The sequence below is a fragment of the Mastigoproctus giganteus genome, chromosome 2, assembly GCF_048544385.1.
Source record: "Mastigoproctus giganteus isolate SK-2022 chromosome 2, ASM4854438v1, whole genome shotgun sequence".
Classification (NCBI taxonomy): domain Eukaryota; kingdom Metazoa; phylum Arthropoda; class Arachnida; order Uropygi; family Thelyphonidae; genus Mastigoproctus; species Mastigoproctus giganteus.
Window position 1 is genome coordinate 267,193,566 of NC_143576.1, and position 24,343 is coordinate 267,217,908.

General features: G+C 39.3%; 1 protein-coding gene across 1 annotated transcript in view; it reads right to left on the reverse strand.

The window, feature by feature from the left end:
* Positions 1 to 24,343, reverse strand: part of Eogt (EGF-domain O-GlcNAc transferase) — a 257,927-nt gene that overhangs the window by 125,746 nt on the left and 107,838 nt on the right. Inside the window, exon 9 of the mRNA XM_090390322.1 lies at positions 7,382 to 7,468. Coding sequence (XP_090246448.1) covers positions 7,382 to 7,468 — 87 coding nt within the window. The remainder of the gene's footprint in view (positions 1 to 7,381; positions 7,469 to 24,343) is intronic.

The window sequence follows — 24,343 nt, forward strand, 5'->3', positions numbered from 1 at the left end:
ATCATCAGTTGATCCCACTGTATAGAATTTAAATACTGTCTCAGTCCATTGTAGTCGCCTTTACGAAAGCAATACCCCTTCCCTTTACCCCTAATGGTAGTTACCTCTTTGAGTAACTCCCACTTCAGCACACTGTGATCACTGCCACCAAGTGGTTCATTTATCTGCAGATTCTTAATGCATGAAGAATCACTACTGATAATCAAATCAAGAGTATTACTCCCTCTAGTTGCCTCCCGAACATGCTGATGTAGAAAACAATCATCCAATAAATCCACAAAAGCCTTGCTACTGTGTGAGTGACCAGCCCCCAAATTCCAGTCAATATCTGGGAAATTAAAATCCCCCATTATAAGACTCTCTGATTTACTGGCCCACTCTATTTCTCCGAACAGTTTCTTATTATACTCATCAGAGTCATTAGGCCTATAGCACACTCCTACTCTCAAGTTTGATCTCCCAATGCTTATGTCACACCAAACTGACTCGACACTGCACTGTCCAGCGATGTCGACTGGCTTCACTTCCTTGGATTTTATGTGTTTTTTAACTAATAGCATAACCCCTCCTCCCTTCCTATCCTGTCTATCCTTTCTGTAGACATTGTACTCCCCAAATTCCAGTTCTGCATTTCTTATATCTGTGTGACACCACGTCTCTGAAATCCCCACAATATCTGCCTTTGATGTTTTGAGCAATACCTCAAATTCATCAAATTTATTTACTAAACTCCTAGCATTGGTGTACACACAAGTATACATGCACCTGTTCTTTTTCTTAGCTACCCTAACACAACCCATGTGTTTACTTGTACCCCAATGATTCCCAGCAGTCTCTGAAATATCCTGCATCTTATTTTCCAGGCTGCGGCTCATTCCAATAGAAGCAGTGCAAGAATCACTTTCACCTCTGCCAGTGGCTACTGTTAATCTATTAGTCCTTGTATCCCCCCAATCTAGCAGTTTTCCGACCCACCTAACATTGCCTCGATAGCATCAGCAAACATTCTTGCACCCTTTCTATTTAAGTGTATCCCATCCCTGTAGAAGCAGTCTCTCCTGTTAACAAGTACAGACCAGGCTGAAAAAAATTCTACCCCTTGAGCCCTGCACAATCTTTCCAGGGCCGAATTGATTGACAGGGCTCTCATCATATACTCCCTCCTATCGTGTCTGGGCAGAATTGCAGACACTTTCAATTTCAACCCTAATTCACGGCTTTTTTTCATCAGTGACCTGTACTTGTCAAATGTTGATGTACTTGTCCATGTTGAATCCCTTCCCTAAAAACAGAAAATAGCAATGTAAGGAAAGCAAGCATTAGCATTAGTAGAGGCATTTGATGCAAGAAAGCAAGCTTATGCAGCATCAGCCAAAAAAAAAAAAAAAAAAAAAAACCACTCCCACTTCACCCCTCTGTTCGTTCAAAATACCTGTCCAGCTGAGCCTTAAGCCAGCAAGTGGCTGGTTGGTGTTCCACCAACCAACCACTCGCTGGCTAAAGGCAAATTTCCACACGTCTATCCTACATCTGTCTTTCCTCAATTTGAATTTATGCCCTCTCAGGTGATTATTCTTAGCGAGAGGAAGAATCCCATCAGCACTGAGCATGCTCAAACCATTCAATGCTTTATACACCTCTATCAGATCACCTCGCTGGTGCCTAGTCTCCAGACACTGTAATTTGCAAATCTTAAGCCTTCCTTTGTAAGAGCACCCCTTTGTTCCATTCACTAATCTTGTTGCCCTTCTCTGTACTCGTTCCAGCAGCTCTACATCCTTCTTGAAATGAGGCCTCCAGGCCTGTATACAGTACTCTAGGTGTGGCCTGACCATTGCCTTATACAAGGGAATAATCACCTCCTTATCCCTGCTAGAAAAATTCCTATATATCATTGACAATACACCATGAGCTACTCTTGCAGCCCGTCTGCACTGCTCAGAGAACTTCATATCTGCCTGCACAACAACCCCCAGGTCCCTTTCATTCTCTACCACTGTCAGTGTAATACCACAGAGTTGATACGTTGCTCTGGGGTTGCTGTTTCCCATGTGTAGTACTTTACATTTGTCAATGTTAAACTTCATTTGCCACCTCTCAGCCCATCTGCTCAACCTTTCCAGATCCTGTTGCAGCAGCATAGTGTCAGTAGTGTCCTTGACAACCCTGCCTACCTTTGTATCGTCTGCAAACTTCGACATTAAGCTTGATATAATATCATCAATATCATTTATGAATACAGAAAACAATAATGGACCCAACACAGCCCTGAGGGACTCCACTAATAACATTAGTCCACGACGAGCAGTGTCCATTGATTACCACTCTCTGTCTTCTCCCCCTCAGCCACCCCTTTACCCACAGCAGCAAATTGCCTCCAATGTTACACTGCTCCAATTTGTGCAGCAGTCTTCCATGTGCAACAGTATCAAAAGCCTTTCTACGATCCAAGTATATAATATCAAAGTTATTCCCTGCATCCAGTTCCTTTGTGACTGCATCATAGTATCCAATCAAATTGGTCAGGCAAGACTTCCCCTTAACAAAACCATGCTGTGTCCGAGCTATAACTGAAGTCTTGTCTAAATGATCCTGCAGTGCTTCTTTAACTAGTGCCTCCATTAATTTTCCTGGAACAGAAGTTAAACTCACAGGTCTATAATTGCTTGTGTCAGCTTTTGATCCTCCTTTGTGAATTGGGGTCACATTTGCACATCTCCAGTCTATGGGTACCTCCCCTGAGTCCAAGGAAGCTCTCATAATTATGGCTAAGGGTTTGCTTACTTCCTTTGCTGCCTCCTTTAATATAACTGGATAGATCCCATCCACCCCAGGTGCCTTTCTTGTGTTTATCTTCAACAATTTCTCCTCCACTTTACTCTCAGTTATTACAAGATTCTCTAGCTTACTGCTAGAGTTGAATACACCTCTGGCATTCCCCTCGATAAATAACTCCTCATGTGTGAATGTCGATGCAAAATATTCATTTAGTTTGTTAGCTACCTGAGCAGGATCATCAACAGTTGACCCATCAATATCAAGTGGACCAATCTGATTCATCCCCTTCCTTCTAGAGTTTACATAAGTAAAGAACTCTTTGCTGTTTTTCTTTGCATCCCTTGCCAAAGATTTCTCGTAATCTGCCTTCGCCTGCCTAACCTCCTTTGTAACTTGGTTACAGATCAACTTGTATCTATCATCTGTGTCATGTGTTAATTTGTATGTATCCCATGCATGTTTCTTCTCTGCCATATGCCTCATCAGTTCATCTGACATCCATTTAGGCCTAAACCGTGAACAATATTTCTTAGTTGGTATGTAAATTCTAGTAGCTTCCAAGATAAGTTCTTTGAATGCTTCCCATTTTGCATTTACTGTTGGTAACATCATCAGTTGGTCCCACTGTATAGAATTTAAATACTGTCTCAGTCCATCGTAGTCGCCTTTACGAAAGCAATAACCCTTCCCTTTACCCCTAATGGTAGTTACCTCTTTGAGTAAATCCCACTTCAGCACACTGTGATCACTGCCACCTAGTGGTTCATTTATCTGCAGATTCTTAATGCATGAAGAATCACTGCTGATAATCAAATCAAGAGTATTCCTCCCTCTAGTTGCCTCCCGAACATGCTGATGTAGAAAACAATCATCCAATAAATCCACAAAAGCCTTGCTAGTGTGTGAGTGACCAGCCCACAAATTCCAGTCAATATCTGGGAAATTAAAATCTCCCATTATAAGACTCTCTGATTTACTGGCCCACTCTATTTCCCTGTACAGTTTCTTATTATACTCATCAGAGTCATTAGGCCTATAGCACACTCCTACTCTCAATTTTGATCTCCCAATGCTTATGTCACACCAAACTGACTCAACACTGCACTGTCCAGTGATGTCCACTGGCTTCACTTCCTTGGATTTTATGTATTTCTTAACTAATAGCATAACCCCTCCTCCCTTCCTATCCAGTCTATCTTTTCTGTAGACGTTGTACTCCCCAAATTCCAGTTCTGCATTCCTTATATCTGTGTGACACCAAGTCTCTGATATCCCAACAATATCTGCCTTCGATGTTTTGAGCAATACCTCAAATTCATCAAATTTATTTACTAAACTCCTAGCATTGGTGTACAAGCAAGTATACATGCACCTATTTCTATTCTTAGCTACCCTAACACAACCCATGTGTTTACTTGTACCGCAATGACTCCCAGCAGTCTCTGAAATATCCCGAATCTTGTTTTTCAGGCTTCTGCTCATTCCAATAGAAGCAGTGCAAGAATCTCTTTCACCTCTGCCAGTGGCTACTGTTAATCTATTTGTCTTTGTATCCCCCCAAGCTAGCAGTTTTCCGACCCACCTAACACTGCCTCGATAGCATCAGCAAATATTCTTGCACCCTTTCTATTTAAGTGTATCCCGTCCCTGTAGAAGCAATCCCTCCTGTTAGCAAGCATTTTAGCTTACAGAGTGATAACTTGCTTATAAAGTGTGAGCAGCTAGAATGGCAACATGGATACTATCTTTCAAAAGGCCAGGGATGTTTTGCCAGCTGTAAGGGAACATTGATGTATATGGTACATACATCAACATTGGCTCAGATATTGCCATCTTGAAGGCGTTCGGTCGGATGTAGAACATCATGTGAATTTCTTTTAGACCTGGGGGTGAGTTCCAAAGGATAAAGACAGAAAGAATGCCTACTTTAATTCTGTACTGAAACATCACCATTCCTTACATTCCCGACCTCAATGAACAGACTGATAGGTTAGCAAAAATAGGGTTATGAATAAAATGAAAGTTACTAACATAGCATGCCTAAATAACTAAATGACACCACCATGGACTGCAGGAAAGCAAATGAAATTTACGATTAATTTTCAATAAAATTAATTATAATTAATATGATGAAATATGGCATTAGTATTAGTAATGGCCTCATGGTACAAGAAAGCCTATGGCTTTCTAAGTGGTAGATGACTTTCATCAACCAGTGAAATACCACCACTTTGCTATTTGAGGCTTGAAGTGGTGAAACCCGTTTAGTCTCTAGAGCAAAGTTTCCGGCATCCCCCTGTCCTCATACTTCTCCTTCAACCCATGCACGGTACTAAGTACTATAGGTTTTGATAACTTTCGTGTTTGGGGTTTTCATTAAAAAAAAAAAAATGCTGCACCAGCCAAAAAAAAAAAAACAACCCGAATAAAAATAAAAGAAAAGGAAATTAAACCTATCATCCTATGCATTTCCCTCAACCGAAGGTACTATCCAGATGACCTTTGAATTTCCCCAAACTGCCAGCCTCTACCACCCATGTAGGCAACTTATTCCAGTAATTTATAACTCGCTGGCTAAAATAAAACTTCCTACAGTCCAATCTAAACATCCCCCCACCCCCGTTACTTGAATTTATGTCCCCTAGTTCTAGCATCATTTATAATCTTGAAAATTTTGTCCTCATTCATTTTACTGATGCCTCTCAGAGCCTTAAACACCTCAATTAAATCTCCTCTAAGGTGTCTAGTTTCCAAACTCTGCAACCCACATATTCGAAGTCTTTCTTCATAAGGACGCCCTTTTGCCAATCTAACCAGGTGAGTTACCCGTCTTTGCACTCTTTCAAGAAGCTCAATGTCTTTCTTTCTTTAGGTGCGGTCTCCATACATGAACACAGTATTCCAAGTGTGGTCTAACAAAAGCTTCATATAATTGGACTACCACGTCCCTATCTCTCCTTGCAAAAGTTCCATAGATCATCGATAGGACACCATGGGCCTTCCTTGCAACCTGTTCACAATGCTCAGAGAATTTCATGTCTGACCATATCGTAACACCCAAATCCCTTTTCTTTATTACTGGGTTTAGTTGAACTCCACCAAGTGAATAAGTTATTTCGGGATTACTGTTTCCAAGGTGTAATACCTTACACTTTGGATTAAAGTATAGCTGCCATTTTTCTGACCATTCATGAAGTCTATCTAGGTCTCTCTGAAGAAGCTCAGTTTGATAGTGATCATTAACTACTCTACCAATTTTAACATCATCTGCAAATTTAGACATCACGCCCTCTATCCCTTCATCAATGTCGTTTATGAAAATTAAAAACAACAGTTGTCTTAAGATACTTGGGGAACCCCACTTCTTACATTAACCCAATCTGAGGAGTAGCCATTTATCACAAACCTCTGCTTCGAAGCCATCCTGATATCCATCTAAGGATTTTCAGTGATTCCAACCTGTTCCAGCTTATATGTTCCCGCTCATGTGGGACTGAGTCAAAAGTTTTGCTGAAATCTAAATAAACAATGTCGAAATTATTCCCTAAATCCAGCTCATGAGTGACCCTTTCAAAATAGTGAACCAGGTTTGTTAAACATGATTTTCCCTTTAAAAAATCATGCTGAGTATCCTTGAGAATTTCAATTCTATCCAAATGATCCTGATTTCTACCCTTGATCATTGCCTCCATGATTTTCCCTACCACTGAAGTCAGATTGACAGGTTGATAATTTCCCACTTCACTCTTACCCTTATGTATGGGAGATACATTGGCACTTTTCTAATCCAACGGAATCTCCCCAGAATCTAGTGATGCTCGCATAATTAGCCTCAATGGTTCAATGCACTCACTTGCCACCTCCCTCAAGATATCACAGGGTATATTCCACCAACTCCAGGAGCCTTACTGGCCTGTAGGCGCTAAAGTTTTTCCATTAAATAATCTTGCGAAATTTCAATATCATTAATTACATATTTTTCAACTTCGCTCCCACAATTTCCCATTGCCACAAAAGGTTTTTCTTCTGTAAATATCAATGCAAAATAACTGTTGAGTTCATCTGCAATGGTAGCTAGTGTATTTAATACTATCGCCTTTCCCTTAAGTAAAGGTCCAATCTGGTTTGTCTTGCTCTTCTTAGCATTTATATATGCGAAGAATTCCTTATATAATTGGACTACCACATCCCTATCTCTCCTTGCAAAAGTTCTCTTTGCTCTGTTTGCTAGCAATTTCTCATAAACTACCTTTGCCTGTCGAACCTTTTCTGTGGCTCTATTACAAATCATCTTGTAGCTGTTATAGGCTTCAGTACTTTTTATTGCTCTGTAACATTTCCATGCCACCTCTTTCTTCTCAAGTAATGTGGCAACTTCACTATTCATCTAACTTGGAACCCTCCTCGTGGAGTATATTTTTAATGGTAAATATGCATTCAAATAAATACCAATAAATGTTATTTATTTATTAATGTAATAAACTATTCAAATAGTATAAAAGTTTTTAAAAAACCTATTTCTTAGAATTAAAGTAACATTTTACTTTATAGTTCATTTTCTTTTGCAACACTGCACTTAATGATATAATTTTTTTCACTTTACCTTTTTGCCTCTGAATTGACCAAGGTGCAAAACAGGATAGTCTGTAAAGGCCTTCCATGTAATATCAAAATTGCTATGATATGGAATCTGAAATTTAAAAATTGAGCATTAATATATTTGTGAATATATTAATATATATATTTGAACTAATGAGACAAACTCATTTCAGGTGCTGGGCTACTCTGATTGCACACTTCCTGAACATTTCTAAGTATCCTTAAACATCAAAGTAATTTTTTACCCATGTAATATAATAAATAGCCACCTTTGGTGAGTTAGTGGTTATAAGTTGGCAGTGTTGCCTAGGCTATATTGTACCTATTTATAATATTATAAATATACTATATAAGAAGTCTGTCTTATTCAAAACAGTAAAGTTCATATAGCTATATTTTTACGAGGTAAGCAAAAACTTCATCCAGATTTGTATTATTTCCTATAATCTGGGAAAGTGATAATAATTATTGCAGTTGTACTTGAGAATGGAAGTAGTATTTCTGATATGAAAATAATGTGCACATTCCAAAAGACACCTTTTGCAGTAAGGCAGGATGAACAATGCATCTGAGGAAATTTTGACCGGTAGTAAAAATGAATTAGTGTTGTTATCCTTGCCAATAGTATTCCCTCTTGTCAGTTTTATCAAAAACTGGGTTCCATAGTTGTGGCTCACATTTTGTTTGCAAGAATTTATTGTTTGCTTGCAACTGCCAAATTTTTAACCATTGGAATCTGAAACCTCATTGGATATGAACCAGAAAGTCTACACATGCACTTGAAAAGATGTAGTTATAGTTCTTTGGCTACTTGATTAGCATGCTTATTCTCTGAAATACCAGTATATCCAGGTATCAAACAAAACGTGACAGAATGGTTGGTATCACATAAACCTTTCCCAGATGACAAGATCGATTTTATTATTGGCTGTAAGGTTGAGAATTTATTTTCTAACTTCCAGATCATGCTCATAGAATCTGAGTATATTAAGCTCCATGTGTTGGGCAAACATTGATATTATCCATAACTAACTTCATTGCAAACAGTACTGCTATATAACTACCACATTCAATTGGGAGAAATATAACATTAGCATTAGTAGAGACATACAATGCAAGAAAGTAAGCATATGCAGCATCAGACAAAAAAAACAAAAAAAACCCAACCCTCCCATTTCATCCCTCCATTTGTTTCAAATGCCTGTCCAGCTCAGCCCTAAATTTATTTAGGCTATCAACTTCCACAACAAAAGATGGAAGTCTGTTCCACCAATCAACTACCCACTGGCTAAAGGCAAATTTCTGCACATCTATTTTACAACTGTCTTTCCTCAATCTGAATCTGTGCCCCCTCAGATTCTTAATCTGAGCAAGAGAAAGAATCTGATCAGCATTCAGTTTACTCAACCCATTCAAGGTCATATACACCTCAATCAGAGCACCTCGCAGGTGCCTATTCTCCAGTCGCTGCTATTTACATAACCTAAGCCTTTCTTGGTAAGAGCACCCCTTTGTTCCCCGTCACCAATCTTGTTGCCCTTCTTTGTACTTGTTCTAGCAACTCTACATCCTTTCTAAAATTAGGCCCCCAGACCTGTACTCTAGGTGTGGCCTGACTACTGCCTTATATAACAGAATAATCACCTCCATGTATAGAAATCATATAAAACAGAAAGACTGTAGCAGTACCCATGGCAGAGTCAGTTTTAAAGCAATCAATTTTTGACTATTGTTATTAGCATTAGTAGAGGTATATAATGAAAGAAAGCAAGCTTATACATCGTCAGCAAAAAAAAAAAACCTTCCCATTTTTACCCATCCATTCACTCCAAATGTTTGTCTAGTTCTGCCTTGAATTTATTTAAGATATCAATATCCACAATGACAGATGGAAGTTTGTTCCAGTAATCAACCATCCGCTGGCTAAAGGAAAATTTCTGTATATATATTCAACAATTGTCTTTCCTCAATTTCAATTTATGTCCTCTCAGGCAATTAATCTGGACAATAGGAAGAATCCCATCAGCACTGGGTTTGCTCAAACCATTCAAGGACTTATACACCTCAATCAGATCACCTCGCAGATGCCTAGTCTCCAGACAGTAATTTAAGCCTTTCTTTGTAAGAGCAACCCCTTGTTCCATTCACCAATCTCATTACCCTTCTCTGTACTCATTCCAGCAACTCTACATCTTTCCTAAAATGAGGCCTCCAGACCTGTATACAGTAATCGAGTTGTGGCCTGACCACTGCCTTATACAAGGGGATAGTCACCTCATTATTGCTGCTAGAAAAATTCCTGTATAACATTGACACCACGAGCTACTCTTGCAGATTGTCTGCACTGCTCAGAAAACTTCATATCAGACTGCACAATTACCCACCGGTATTTTTCATTCTCCACTACCCTGAGTGTGGTACCAGGCAGTTAATATGTTTCTCCGGGGTTACTGCTACCCATATGCAGTACTTTACATTTGTCAATGTTAAACTTTAGTTGCCAACTCTCAGCCCATCTGCTCAATTTTTCTAGATACTGTTGCAGTAGTATACTGTCATTAGGGTGACCAGATTAACAATTTGAACTCGGGGTACTCATGGTTATGTTTGAGGTATTCATTCCTCGTTTTGGGGTACTCGAATTATATCTTTGAAAAAAAAACGAACAATTTTAATAACAAATATTTTATTTTTATATTTTGTTGATTTACAAGTTCATGGAATGCAAAATTAGTCAAATTTTAATAAAATTAACTGATTTATAGCCTGTGCTTTAATTAAGTTAATTTGGAAAATTTTATTGCAAGTGTTACAAACACTAAAGGAAACTTTTATAGATATTAACATCAAATTTTTACATAATTGTTTACAATACATATTCGATAAACCTGATTTATTTTATCAATAAGAAAATATTTACCTAGCAATATTTTTCATTTGAGCGAATTTTCTTTAACAGTTTTTCATTTTTAGTGCACATGCATAAAATTCTTAGCATGACATATTGCGATTGGTTTTCACCAATTATATATCTCCAATTATATAAACCATCCTTTTCTGATGCACATGCAAGAGAGAGGTTTCACTTAAACTCACTTCATGCAAGAGCTTCACCCTTTGCTGGAGAAAGAAAGAAAGAATCACATGCTTTGATACAACATCTCCTTTAGTTTGTTGCCTGAGCCTTAAAAGATTACAATGAAATAAAAAAGAAGTCAAGTAGAATTTAAAAGGTCACAAAGTAAGCATAATATAAATATTCCTTAACCCTCTTTGTAAATAGAATAGACTGTCATTTTTTGAGTCTTTAAGGGTGCATTTCAACAACAACTTTATTGTCAGTTAATTCTTTCTTCCTAAATAATCATCTAAACAGGGTGTTTTATGATTTCTGCTTTTTTCAAATAGCCATTTCAAATTTTAAAAAAGGGGTATCTTGGAAATATAATTCCAACAAAGGGGTATTATGCCCCAATATGAGGTATGTCTGACAAACCTAACTGTCATTAGTGCCAATAACAACCCTGCCATTCTTCGTGTCATCTGCTAAATTGTAAATTAAGCTGATATACCTTCATCGATATCATTAAGAAATACAGAAAACAACAATGGGCCCAATGCCAAACCATGGGGGACTTCACTAATAATATTAGTCCCCAAAGAGCAGATCCATTTATTACCACTCTCTGTCTGGTCCCACTCAATCATCCCTTTATGCCATACTGTTCCAATTTGTAGAGGAATCTTCCATGTGCAACAGCATCAAAAGCTTTCCTGAAATCCACGTACAGTCAGTCCTCATATAACACGTGTTTAAACTACACGAATTCGATCATACACAATTTATAAATAGGGGAACGATATCATATATAACACAAACCGAATTCGCTTATGCACGATTCGCCTTTGTGTTTACAAGAAACAGCAGTCGAATGTGGAGTCACCCCAACTGAACGCAATATAGGAATGAAGAGAAGATTCTGAAAATGTACAGTATTTGTTTTTTATATCAGTGAAGGGGAAACACATTTCACCATAATAATGTAAAAATACCAATGCAATTAGATCGATTTTACTACCAGTTTATAACAGATTCCACTAGCAGAAATGCAACCGGAAACTGTTTTATTGTTTTATGGTAGTAACCCTATGTGAGCTAGTGAGGTGTTAATACTGTGTCTCTGCCTTTACAGTGTTGTTTATTCAGTTGCTACATGTGCGCAGCTTTGTTTATGTGTATCAAGCGTGCCTCCTCATTTTGTAATTGTGCTTTATTCCCTAAAAATGAGTAAAATTCTTAAATGGTGTGAAGAGGAAGCGTCCTGGTGAAGACACTACAGATTCAGAGAGAAAAAGAAAAGCAATATCGATACAGAGGTGGACTGGGTCAAAAATTCTTATCCAAGAAAATTTGTAGCGGTCTCATACTAGCGTTTATGGCCAAAATCACACTGGCTTCCGGCCCACCCGGGGAAATATGAAAATATGAAATTGTGAAACGCTTTGAGCGAAATGAAAGCCCATGTGATATTGCACGTGCTACAGGCTTAAATGAGGCAATGCCGAGAATTAGAAAGAATGCAGAGAAGATACTTTCATAGCAGGAACAACTCAAAATGTAATTAAAATCTATTGGATCAAGACACAAAGAATTGGAAGAGATGGAACGGCTGTCATCTGTTTGGATAGAAAATCAAATAAAGAACAAATTTGCTTATGATAGAAGCAAAAGCATTAGCAATAATTTATTACGTAAGTATTTTATTATGATTATTTATTGTGTTTGGTAATGTTTTGGTTACAAATGTGTGTTCAATCTTGGGTGGTCGGCACCTAACCCTATTTTTCCATTAGGGCCTGTTGTTTATATTGCACGATTTTGCATTGCACGAGGGTTTCTAGGAACACAACTATCGTGCTATATGAGGACTGACTGTACATGATATCAAAATTATTTTTGCATCCAGTTCCTTTGTGACCATATCATAGTATCCAATCAAATTTGTCAGATTAAAACTTTCCCTCAACAAACCCATGCTGTGTCTGAATTATTATTGCAGTCTTGTCTAGATGATCCTGCAATGCATTTTTAACCAGTGACTCCATTATTTTCCCCAGAACAGAAGTTAAACTAACTGGTATTTAATTACTCGTGTCATCCTTAGATCCCCCTTTGTGAATTGAGGACACATTTGTATATCTCCAGTCCGTGGGGACTTCACCCAAGTCCAAGGATGCTCTCATAATTATGGCTAAGGGTTTGCTTACTTCCTTTGCTGCCTCCTTTAATATAACTGGATAGATCCCACCACCCCAGGTGCCTTTCTTATGTTTAACTTCAACAATTTCTCCTGCACTTTGCTCTCAGTTATTACAAAATCATTTAGCTCCCTGCCAGAATTTTCATAAACTTACTGCATTCCCCTCACTGAATACCTCCTTACATGTGAATGTAGATGCAAAATACCAATTCAGTGTCAGCTACCTGAATAGAATCATCAACAGTCAAACCATCGATATCAAGTGGATCAATCTGATTCACCCTCTTGATTGCGACTTGATTACAGACCAGCTTATATATACCATAGGCTTCTGTGTCGCCTGATAATTTATATGCATTCCATGCATTTTTCTTCTCTGCCACAAGTCTCATTAGTTCATCTGACATCCATTTGGACCTAAACCTAAAAAAATATTTCTTAGTTGGCATGAAAAGCCTAGAAGCTTCCAAGAATAATTCTTTGAAATGCTTCCCATTTAGAATTCACAGTTGGTAACATCATCAGTTGATCCTACTGTATAGAATTTAAAAACTGTCTCAGACTACTGCAGTCACCTTTATGAAAGCAAAAACCCTTTTTTTACCCCTGATGGTAGTTACAACTTTAAGTAAATCCCAGACACTGATCACTGCCACCTAGTAGTTCCTTTATCTGTAAATTCTTAATGCATGAATAATCACTGCTGATAATGAGATCAAGAATGTTACTCCCTCTGGTTACCTCTCTAACATGCTGCTGTAGAAAACAACCATCCAATAAATCCACAAAAGCCTTGCTAGTGTGCGAGTGACCAACCCACAAGTTCCAGTCAATATCTGGGAAGTTAAAATCCCTCATTATAAGACAATCTGATTTACTGGCAACTTCTATTATGATCACATCCCTCATGGAATTGTTGCATATTATGATTTTTCAGAGTTGTTTTCCCCATTATCAAAAATAATTATCACAGAGGGTAAGGTTTAACAATAGTGTGGATCAGGTGTGTAGGTCTCTTGAAAAAATATCAATGGATATTCCAGCTGTGCATCGATTCTTGCAGCCTAATGCCATTGGTCCTATTCTCAGAAGGTTCACTGTCATAAAAAGTTGTTCACTAGAGATTAAAGTGTAGAAATTACATTTGAATGCACTAGAAAACTGAATTTTGGCCAATTTCTGAGGAAAAGCATTTTCCTTCTGAGGCGAAGAGGGATTGATTTGCCTTTATATAGGGGCTTTGGACAGATGTTTAAAAGGCCACTAGGGTAGCACAAAGGGCATTTCATTGAGTGATGCAAAGCTTTGAGAGTATGCTTTTTTTTGTAGCTGAATCATAAGACAACAGAAAAATAGTTTAGATGGGTTTAGATGAGGGCACAGCACAAAAGCAGAGTGAATCTACTTGAAGCCCATGTCTCAACAGAAAGGGCTGGGCTCTTAGTACGTTTAGTTTCTTCATGCAGATATACCTTAAGTATTTTATTAGATGAAGCAATAGTGAGTTTGGAGACTAGCAGTTCAGAAAATGAGACCATCTTCGGATTCATGGGAAATTCCTGTGGATTGGAGATCTGCAAAATTATCTCCAAACACAAGTTACGCTTACAGATCTGTTAGCTTAACTTGTGTTTTGGGGAAAATAACAGAGTCACTCGTTAAAGAAAAGCATGACCATCTAGACAAGAATGCAATTATACTATGGTCACAGCATGGATCTGTTAAGGAGTGATGTCGTCTGACCAATCTGATTGAATACTATGATGCAGTAACAAAGGAACTGGATAAAAAAAAATTAATTTTGATGTGGTACATTTGAATTTTGGGAAAGATTTTGATGCCGCTGCACATAAGGCACCAACTCAGCGTTCTGATGTGTATCTATGAGAGCTTGAGGTGTGGGGTAAATGCCCTCGAAGAAATTAATATGAGGGATTCATCAAGCTCTCAGCTGCCGAGCTCAAGGACAGAGCTCACTCCAGTGCATCAGGCAAAACAGAGGCAATCTGAAAGGCAGAATGCGCTGGTCCCAAAGGAACTAATTATTGTTGGTGACTATTGTCAGAGAGATGGGGAATATACTGTGCAAGAATGATAGGTGGAACAGGACCAGGGTATGTCTACCAGGAGTGAAAGTTGATGACGTCGTAGAGCAGACATCCTCTTTTAAAGGTACAAAAGGTGATATTGTTGTACATGTTGGCACTAATGAACTTAAGAGTAAGAGATCTGCAGATTTACTTAACAAGTATAGGTCAATGCTGAAAAAAAGTCGCAAGTTAGAGTTGAATACGAAAGTGTCTGCAATTCTGCCCAGACACAATAGAAGCGAGTATATAATGAGAGCCTTGTTGATCAATTCGGCAATGGAGAGATTGTGCAAGGCTCAAGGGGTAGAATTTTTTTTAGCCTGGTCTGTGCTTGATGACACAAGAGAATGCTTCTACAGGGATGGGGTACACTTAAATAGAAAGAGTGCAAGAATATTTGCTGATGCTAGCAAGGCAGTGTTAGTTAGGTCAGAAAACTACTAGCTTGGGGAAGGGGGGGGGGATACACAGACTAAAAGATTAATAGTGGCCACAGGAAGAGGCAAGAGTGATTCTTGCACTGCTTCTATTAGAATGAGCAGCACCATGGAAAACAAGGCAATGGAGGCTTCCAGGAATGTTGGGAGTCATAGTGGAACGAATAAATACATGAGTGGGTTAGGGTAACTAAGAGTAGAAACAGGTGCATGTATACTTGCTGTTTGTTTGTTTGTTATTTAGTTTTGTAGGAGCATAAGCAACTAAGGTCATATTGCTCCGGGAATGTGCGGTGGTCATTCCCTGACCTTTCCGTATCCTCCGTATTTGGTGATCACGGGCTCGAACCCTGGTCTAATCAAGACCGGGGTTCATAACTAACAGCATTACGTGTGCTACACACTGCTGCTGCTCCTGCCCACCTGGTTACGGAGGTGCCTACCCCATGTATACTTGCATGTACACCAATGCTAGGAATATAGTTAATAAATGTCATGATTATGAAGTGCTGATCAAGATATCAAAGGTAGATATTGTTGAGATATCAGAGACATGGTATCACACAGTTAAAGCAGTGCAGAATCGGAATTTGGGGAGTACAATGTGTACAGAAAGGATAGACAGGATAGGAAGGGAGGAGGGGTCATGCTGTTAGTTAAGAAACACAAAATCTAAGGAAGTGCATCCAACAGATGTTGATGGACAATGAAGTATTGAGTCTGTTTGGTGTGAAATAAGCACTGGGAAAGGAAAAATGAGAGTAGGTATGTGTTATAGGCCTAAATAATCTGATGAGTATAATGAGCAATTCTGCATAGAAATAGAGTGGGCCAGTAAATCAGAATTTCTTATAATGAGGGATTTTAACTTTCCAGATATTGACTGGAACTTGTGGGTTGGTCAATTGCCCACTAGAAAGACTTTTGTGCATTTATTGGATGACTGTTTTCTATAGCAACATGTTCGAGAGGCAACCAGAGGGAGCAATACTCTTGATCTGATTATCAGCAGTGATTATTCATTCTTTAAGAATTTTCAGATAAGGGAACCACTGTGTGACAGTGATCACAATGTACTGAGGTGGAAATTACTTAAAGAGGTAATTACCATAAAGGGTAAAGGGAAGGGTTTTTGCTTTTGTAAAGTCGATTACGGTGGTCTCAGACAGTTTTTAAATTCTGTACAGTGGGATCAACTGATGATGTTACCAACACTGAATTCTAAATGGGAAGCCTTCAGGGAATTAATATTGGAGGCTAATAGGCTTTTCTTTCTAACTAAGAAATACTGTTCAAGGTTTAGGCCTAAATGGATGTCAAATGAATTAATGAGGCTTGTGGCAGAGAAGAAGACTACGGGATGCATATAAAGTATCAGATGACACAGAAGCCTATGACACGTATAAACTAGTCTGTAATCAAGTCACAAAGGAGGTTAGGCATTTCAAGGTAAATTATGAGAAATCTTTGCAAAGGATGCAAAGAAAAACAGCAAAGAGCTGTTTACTTATGCAAACTCTAGAAGGAAGGGGATGAATCAGATTCAAACACTTAACATGGATGGGTTGACTATTGATGATCATGCTCAGGTAGCTGATAAACTGAATGAGTACTTTGCATCTACATTCACACATGAGGAGTTATTCAATGAGGGGAGTGCCACAAGTTTAACAAAGGCTAACAGGGAGCTAAGTGATTTTGTAATAACTGAGAGCAAAGTGGAGGAGAATTGTTGAAGGTAAACATAAGGAAGGCACCTGGGATTTTAGCATTAGCTTTAGTAGAGGCATTTGATGCAGGAAAGCAAGCTTATGCAGCATCTGACAAAAAAAAAAAAAAGTAAAGTAAATAAATAAAAAATAACCACTTCCACTTCAGCCCCCTGTTCATTCGAAATACCTGTCCAGCTGAGCCTTAAACTTATTTAGGCTATCAACTTCCACGACAAGGGATGGAAGTCTGTTCCACCTACCAACCACCCGCTCGCTAAAGGCAAATTTCCACACATCTATCGTACATCTGTCTTTCCTCAATTTGAATTTATGCCCTCTCAGGTTATTTTTCTGAGCTAGAGGAAGAATCCCATCAGCATTGAGCATGCTCAAACCATTCAAGGCTTTGTACACCTCTATCAGATCACCTCGCCAGTGCCTAGTCTCCAGACACTGTAATTTGCAAAACTTAAGCCTTTCTTCGTAAGAGCACCCCTTTGTTCCATTCACTAATCTTGTTGACCTTCTCTGTACTCGTTCCAGCAGCTCTACATCCTTCTTGAAATGAGGCCTCCAGGCCTGTATACAGTACTCTAGGTGTGGCCCAACCATTGCCTTATACAAGGGAATAATCACCTCCTTATCCCTGCTAGAAAAATTCCTATATATCATTAACAATACACCATGAGCTACTCTTGCAGCCCGTCTGCACTGCTCAGAGAACTTCATATCTGCCTGCACAACCACCCCCAAGTCCCTTTCATTCTCTACCACTGTCAGGGTAGTACCACAGAGTTGATACGTTGCCCTGGGGTTGCTGTTTCCCATATGTAGTACTTTACATTTGTAAATGTTAAACTTCATTTGCCACTTCTCAGCCTATCTGCTCAACCTTTCCAGATCCTGCTGCAGCAGCATAGTGTCAGTAGTGTCCTTGACAACCCTGCCAACCTTCGTATCGTCTGCAAACTTGGACATTAAGCTTGATATACCATCATCAATATCATTTATAAATACAGAGAACAATAAAGGACCCAATACTGAACCCTGAGGGACTCCACTAATAACATTAGTCCACGATGAGCAGTTCCATTGATTATCACTCTCTGTCTTCTCCCCCTCAACCACCCCCTTATCCATAGCAGCAATTTGCCTCCAATGCCACACTGCTCCAATTTGTGCAGCAGTCTTCCATGTGCAACAGTATCAAAAGCCTTTCTAAGATCCAAGTATATAATATCAAAGTTATTCCCTGCATCCAGTTCTTTTGTGACTGCATCATAGTATCCAATCAAATTGGTCAGGCAAGACTTCCCCTTAACAAAACCATGCTGTGTCCAAGCTATAACTGAAGTCTTGTCTAGATGATCCTGCAGTGCTTCTTTAACCAGTGCCTCCGTTAATTTTCCGGGAACAGAAGTTAAACTCACAGGTCTATAATTACTTGTGTCAGCCTTTGATCCTCCCTTGTGAATTGGGGTCACATTTGCACATCTCCAGTCCATGGGTACCTCCCCTGAGTCCAAGGAAGCTCTCATAATTATGGCTAAGGGTTTGCTTACTTCCTTTGCTGCCTCATTTAATATAACTGGATATATCCCATCCACCCCAGGTGCCTTTCTTGTGTTTATCTTCAACAATTTCTCCTCCACTTTACTCTCAGTTATTACAAGATTCTCTACCTTACTGCTAGAGTTGAATACACCTCTGGCATTCCCCTTGCTGAATAACTTCTCATGTGTGAATGTCGATGCAAAATATTCATTTAGTTTGTTAGCTTTTTTTTTTTTTTTTTGATTTGGTAGTTGTTGGCGCATCGGCTTCTGTGGCCATATTGCACCTCCCAAGGTTTTTGCAGTACTTTGACCAAAGCCCAAGGCGGGAATCGAAGCCGCGACCTTTGGGTTGCCGGGCAGGTACTTTACCCACTCGGCTAGCCCGGTCGGCTAGTTTGTTAGCTACCCGAGCAGGGTCATCAACAGTTGACCCATCGATATCAAGTGGACCAATCTGTTTCATCCCCTTCCTTCTAGAGTTGACATAAGTAAAGAACTCTTTGCTGTTTTTCTTTGCATCCCTTGCCAAAGATTTCTCGTAATCTGCCTTCGCCTGCCTAACCTCCTTTGTAACTTGGTTACAGATCAACTTGTATCTATCATAGGCTTCTGTGTCACGTGTTAATTTTTATGTATCCCATGCATTTTTCTTCTCTGCCATATGCCTCATTAGTTCATCTGACATCCATTTAGGACTAAACCTTGAACAATATTTCTTAGTTGGTATATAAAGCCTAGTAGCTTGCAAGATAAGTACTTTGAATGCTTCCCATTTTGAATTTGCTGTTGTTAACATCATCAGTTGATCCCACTGTATAGAATTTAAATACTGTCTCAGTCCATCGTAGTCGCCTTTACGAAAGCAATACCCCTTCCCTTTACCCCTAATGGTAGTTACCTCTTTGAGTAACTCCCACTTCAGAACACTGTGATCACTGCCACCTAGTGGTTCATTTATCTGCAGATTCTTAATGCATGAAGAATCACTACTGATAATCAAATCAAGAGTATTACTCCCTCTAACTGCCTCCCGAACATGCTGATGTAGAAAACAATCATCCAATAAATCCACAAAAGCCTTGCTAGTGTGTGAGTGACCAGCCCCCAAATTCCAGTCAATATCTGGGAAATAAAAATCCTCTGGATGGGATCTATCCAGTTATATTAAAGGAGGAAGCAAAGGAAGTAAGCAAACACGTAGCCATAATTATGGGAGCTTCCTTGGATTCAGGGAAAGTCCCCATGAACAGAAGGGGTGCAAATGTATCATCAATTCACAAAGGGGTTTCAAAAGGTGTCACAAATAACTACAGATAATCATCCAATAAATCCATAAGACCTGTTAGTTTAACTTATGTTAGGGGGAAAATAATGGAATCGCTGGTTAAAGAAGCATTGCAGGATCATCTAGACAAGACTGCAGTAATAGTTAAGACACAGTATGGGTTTTTTAAAGAAAGGTCCTGTCTGACCAATTTGATTGGATACTATGATGTGGTTGCAAATGAACTGAATGCCAAAAATAATTCTCATATCATATACTTGGATTTGGATTTCACCGGCCTCTATAGCCGAGTGGTAAGGAGCGGGAATGCAGTAGCACACGCTCTTTGAGTAGACCGGGGTTCGATCCCCTGACTGCCAAATACGGTTGATCTGCCAACCTGCACTGGACCAGCGTGGCAGATTATGGTCCATTTTCCTCAGCATGAATTGTTGAGGAGGCTTCCATCCTGCAGTGGGTTGATGATAATGGCTGCAGTTTACCTTTTTTACTTGGATTTCAGGAAAGATTTTGATATTGTTGCACACGGAAGACTGCTGTACAAATTGGAGAGGTATGGCATTGCTAATGCTAATTAAATGGAAGTTGCTACAATGGATAAAGGGATGGTTGAGTGGGAGACGACAGAGAGGGGTAATCAATGGACACTGCTCTACGTGGACAAATGTTATTAGTGGAGTTCGCCAGGGTTCGGCCTATTATTATTTTGTATATTTATCAATGATACTGATGAAGGTATATCAGGTTTAATATCCAGATGATACAAAGGTTGGCAGGGTTGTTAATGAGAATAAAGACAGTATGCTACTCCAACTGGATCTAGATAAGTTGGGAAAATGGGCTGAGAAGTGGCAACTGAAGTTTATCAATGACAAATGCAAAGTACTGCATATGGGTTGCAATAACCGAAGAGAAACGTACCAACTCTGTGGTACTACACTCAGGGAAGTGGAAAGTGAAAAAGACCTGGGGGTAATTGTGCAGTCAAATATGAAGTTCGCTGAGCAGTGCAGACGGACTGTCATGGAGTCTTGTCAATGATACATAGGAATTTCGCTAACGGGGACAGGGAGGTGATTATCCACTATACAAGGCAATGGTGAGGCCACAGAGTACTATGTACAGGTCTGGAGGCCTCAATTTAGGAAGGATGTAGGGTTGCTAGAACAAGTACAAAGAAGGGCAACAAGATCAGTGATGGGAAACAAAGGGGTGCTCTTACCAAAAAAGGCTTAAGTTCTGCAAATTGCAGTGCCTGGAGAGTAGGCACCTGCGACGTGATCTGAGGTGTATAAGTTCTTGAATGGGTTGAGCAAGCTGAATGCTGATGGGATTCTTCCTCTTGCTCAGACTAAAAACCTGAGGGGGCACAGTTTCAAAATGAGGAAAGATAGTTGTTAAATAGACGTGTAGAAATTTGCCTTTAGCCAGCAGGTAGTTGATTGGTGGAACAGGCTTCCATCTTTTGTTGTGGAAGCTAATAGCCTAAATAAATTTAAGGCTGAGCTGGAACGGCATTTAGAATGAATGGAGGGGTGAAATGGGAGGATTTTTTTTGGCTGATGCCGCATAAGCTTGCTTTCTTGCATCATATGCCTCTACTAATGCTAATGCTAATAAAAGACTGCTGCACAAATTGGAGCAGCTTGGTATTAATGTCAAGTTCCTGCTCTGGATAAAGGGATGGTTGAGAGGGAGAAAATAGAGAATGGTTATTTATGGACGCTGCTCTTCATGGACTAATATTATGGACTTAATATTGACAAATAATATCAACTTAATAGTCATTAAATTTTACTCTATAGGTAGATTTATTGTCCTAGTCACACTTGTTATTTTATTTTTTAAATTAGCTAGAAATTTTGTAAGTTACTACATAATATACATAAAACCTTATATCATTCAATTCTTGCCACCATTGTTACAGTTAGAGAGTGAATGATAGGAGAGTTCAAACTGTGGTAAATGGGTAGTTTTAATGTTCAAATAATTTAGGTTGGGATTAGTTAGATAATTTTGTTATATATTATAATTTTATAATTAACTTATAAATTTCAACCACTTGTTGCGTACATATCTTTTTTGTGTTAAGGATATAACTAATTTAACACTGTGATCATTACTGTAATGTAATGTATATCTCGAACTTGATAGTGTAAGGTAAAATGTAAAACTAGATAGCTTAAGGCATATAAAAATGCATTTCGGAATCTATTAGCTTAGTGTATTATTGTCAATTAATCAATTAAATTGTATTTAAAATGGAAATCATGCCCCAGACTACAGCTGCAAAGCAAGGGGAACAAAGTAAACAAAGCAGTTTGAGTCTGTGACTTGGACGGGAATGGAAAGGGACGATTCTGCAACACATCACAGCCAAAAAAATATGCAACTTGTGAAATGTTTGCGCACCTTGGCTAGATCATGTCCTGGAACAGGACATGATCTAGCCAAGCAGAATGTCTTTGCATGTGCTAGATGTAGAGAGTGTGTGAAGAAATTAGGTGCCAACTCAGCATTCTGATAGGCATCTATGAGAGTTTGAAGAGTGGGGCAGATGGACATCTATCCCACTCTTCAAACAAAGGCATCAAGCTCTCAGATGGCTAATACAATGCCAGAGCTCACTCTTGTGAATCAGGCAACACAGTGGCAACCTTTAAGGCACAATGCGCTGGTACCACAGGAGCTAGTTATTGTGGTTGACTCTATAGTCAGGGAAACATTGTGCAAAACTGATAGGTGGAATAGGACAAGGGTCTGTCTGACAGGGAAAAAATTGAAGATGTAGAGTAGATATTGTCTTTCAAGGGCACAAAAGGTGATATTGTTCTACACATTGGCACAATTACATTGAGAGCAGAATATCTGCAGACTTACTTAAGTACAGGGCAAAGTTGAAAAAAAAAGTCGAAAGTTATGACAAAATTTGAAAGTGTCTGCAATTCTGCCCAGAAAGAAGGAAGAATAACAGCCCACTCTATAAGATAAGAGCCTTGTCAATCAATTTGGTGCTGGAGAGATTGTGCAAGGTTCATGGGGAAGAGGTTTTCTCAGCTTGGTTTGTGCTTGTTAACCAGAGACTGCTTCTACAGGGATGGGATACACTTAAACAAAGGATGCAAGAATATTTTCTGATGCTATCAAAGGCATTGTTAGGTGGGTCGAAAAACTTTTAGATTGGAGGTAGATTCACAAACTAATAGATTAAGAGTAGCTGCAGGCAGAAGTGATTCTTGCACTGCTTCTATTAGATTTAGCAGCAGCCTGGAAAGAAAGGCACTGGGGATTTCAAGAACTGCTGGGAATCATCATGGAACAAGTAAATTTTGAGGATACACAGCTCTAAAGGGTACACTTCGAGGGTACAGCTCTAAAACGGTGTTCACAGGAGAGCCACTAGTTAGTACACCGCACTGAACCTATTAGTAACTCTCTAGGAGGCTTCTGGATCAGTTAGAGTATAATCTTGCTAACTCTACTGTGCCAGATAGTGACTGGAGGGAGTCCAAGTAGAGTGTATGCGGGGAGCATTGTCGAGGCCACGTTATGTCAAGGATCTGGGTATTTTCTTACCACTGCTCATCTCAGATGCCCAAATTATTCGCCGTATGATCCCTGTTGCCTCAAAGGTGGTACTTGTGCATATGTCCATTCTGATATTCCCTGTCAGAGACTTGGCAATTTGGAATCTCCTCTCGTTGATCTTCTCTGGCTAATCTCTCTACCTCATTGTGTCAAATTCAGCTGTTGTCTCTACCGTTCTCCCAACTCCACTAATCACTTGGAGCTCTTTGACTTCCTCTCTTTGCAACTTGACTTTCTCCAGTCCAGCTTTCCTAACAGGAGCACAGGTTTTTACAATTACTAATGACCTTGCACAGATTGTTCATTTACCTACAAGAATACCGGACAATCCTAACCATACAGCCAATACGCTTGATCTTTTTCTCACAAACAACCCTTCTAAGTACATGGTCGAAGTGAGAGGTCCTTTAGGCACCTCAGATCACAACTTGGTGATTGTCTCTTCTCCAATGGAACCTTTATCTCATGGCTATTCCCAACCTCGTGTTGTTTGGCATTACAAGAATGCAAAATGGGATGACCTGCATGACTTCTTTTCTTCTTTTCCTTGGTTGGATTACTGTTTCAAAACTTCTGATGTCAACGTTTGCTCAGATCGAGTCAGTGAAATTATTCTTGCAGGAATGGAATCCTTTATCCCACACTCCACTTTAAAATCTCATCCTTTATCTAAACCTTGGTTTACCAATAAATGTGCTAAGGCTGTTCAAGAGAAGAATGTAGCATATCATAATTGGCTTGTTTCTAATTCTTTCAGTTTCATTTTCTGCCTACACCAAAGCTCGTAACAATTGTAAGGCAGTTATTAATCAGTCCAAACTAGAGTTTGAACAGGCTAAGAGTAGAAAACTTGCTTCTTGCCCTAATGGTAGGCGAGCATTCTGGTCTTTTGCCAAAGCTATTGGGCGCAACTTTGGCCCATCTCTGCTCCCAGCTCTGTCCAAACCAGATGGTTCTGTTGTCACTTCAGCCAAGAATAAAGCTGACCTGCTAGCATCCCATTTTTCTTCCAGCTCATGTATTAATGATCTTGGTAA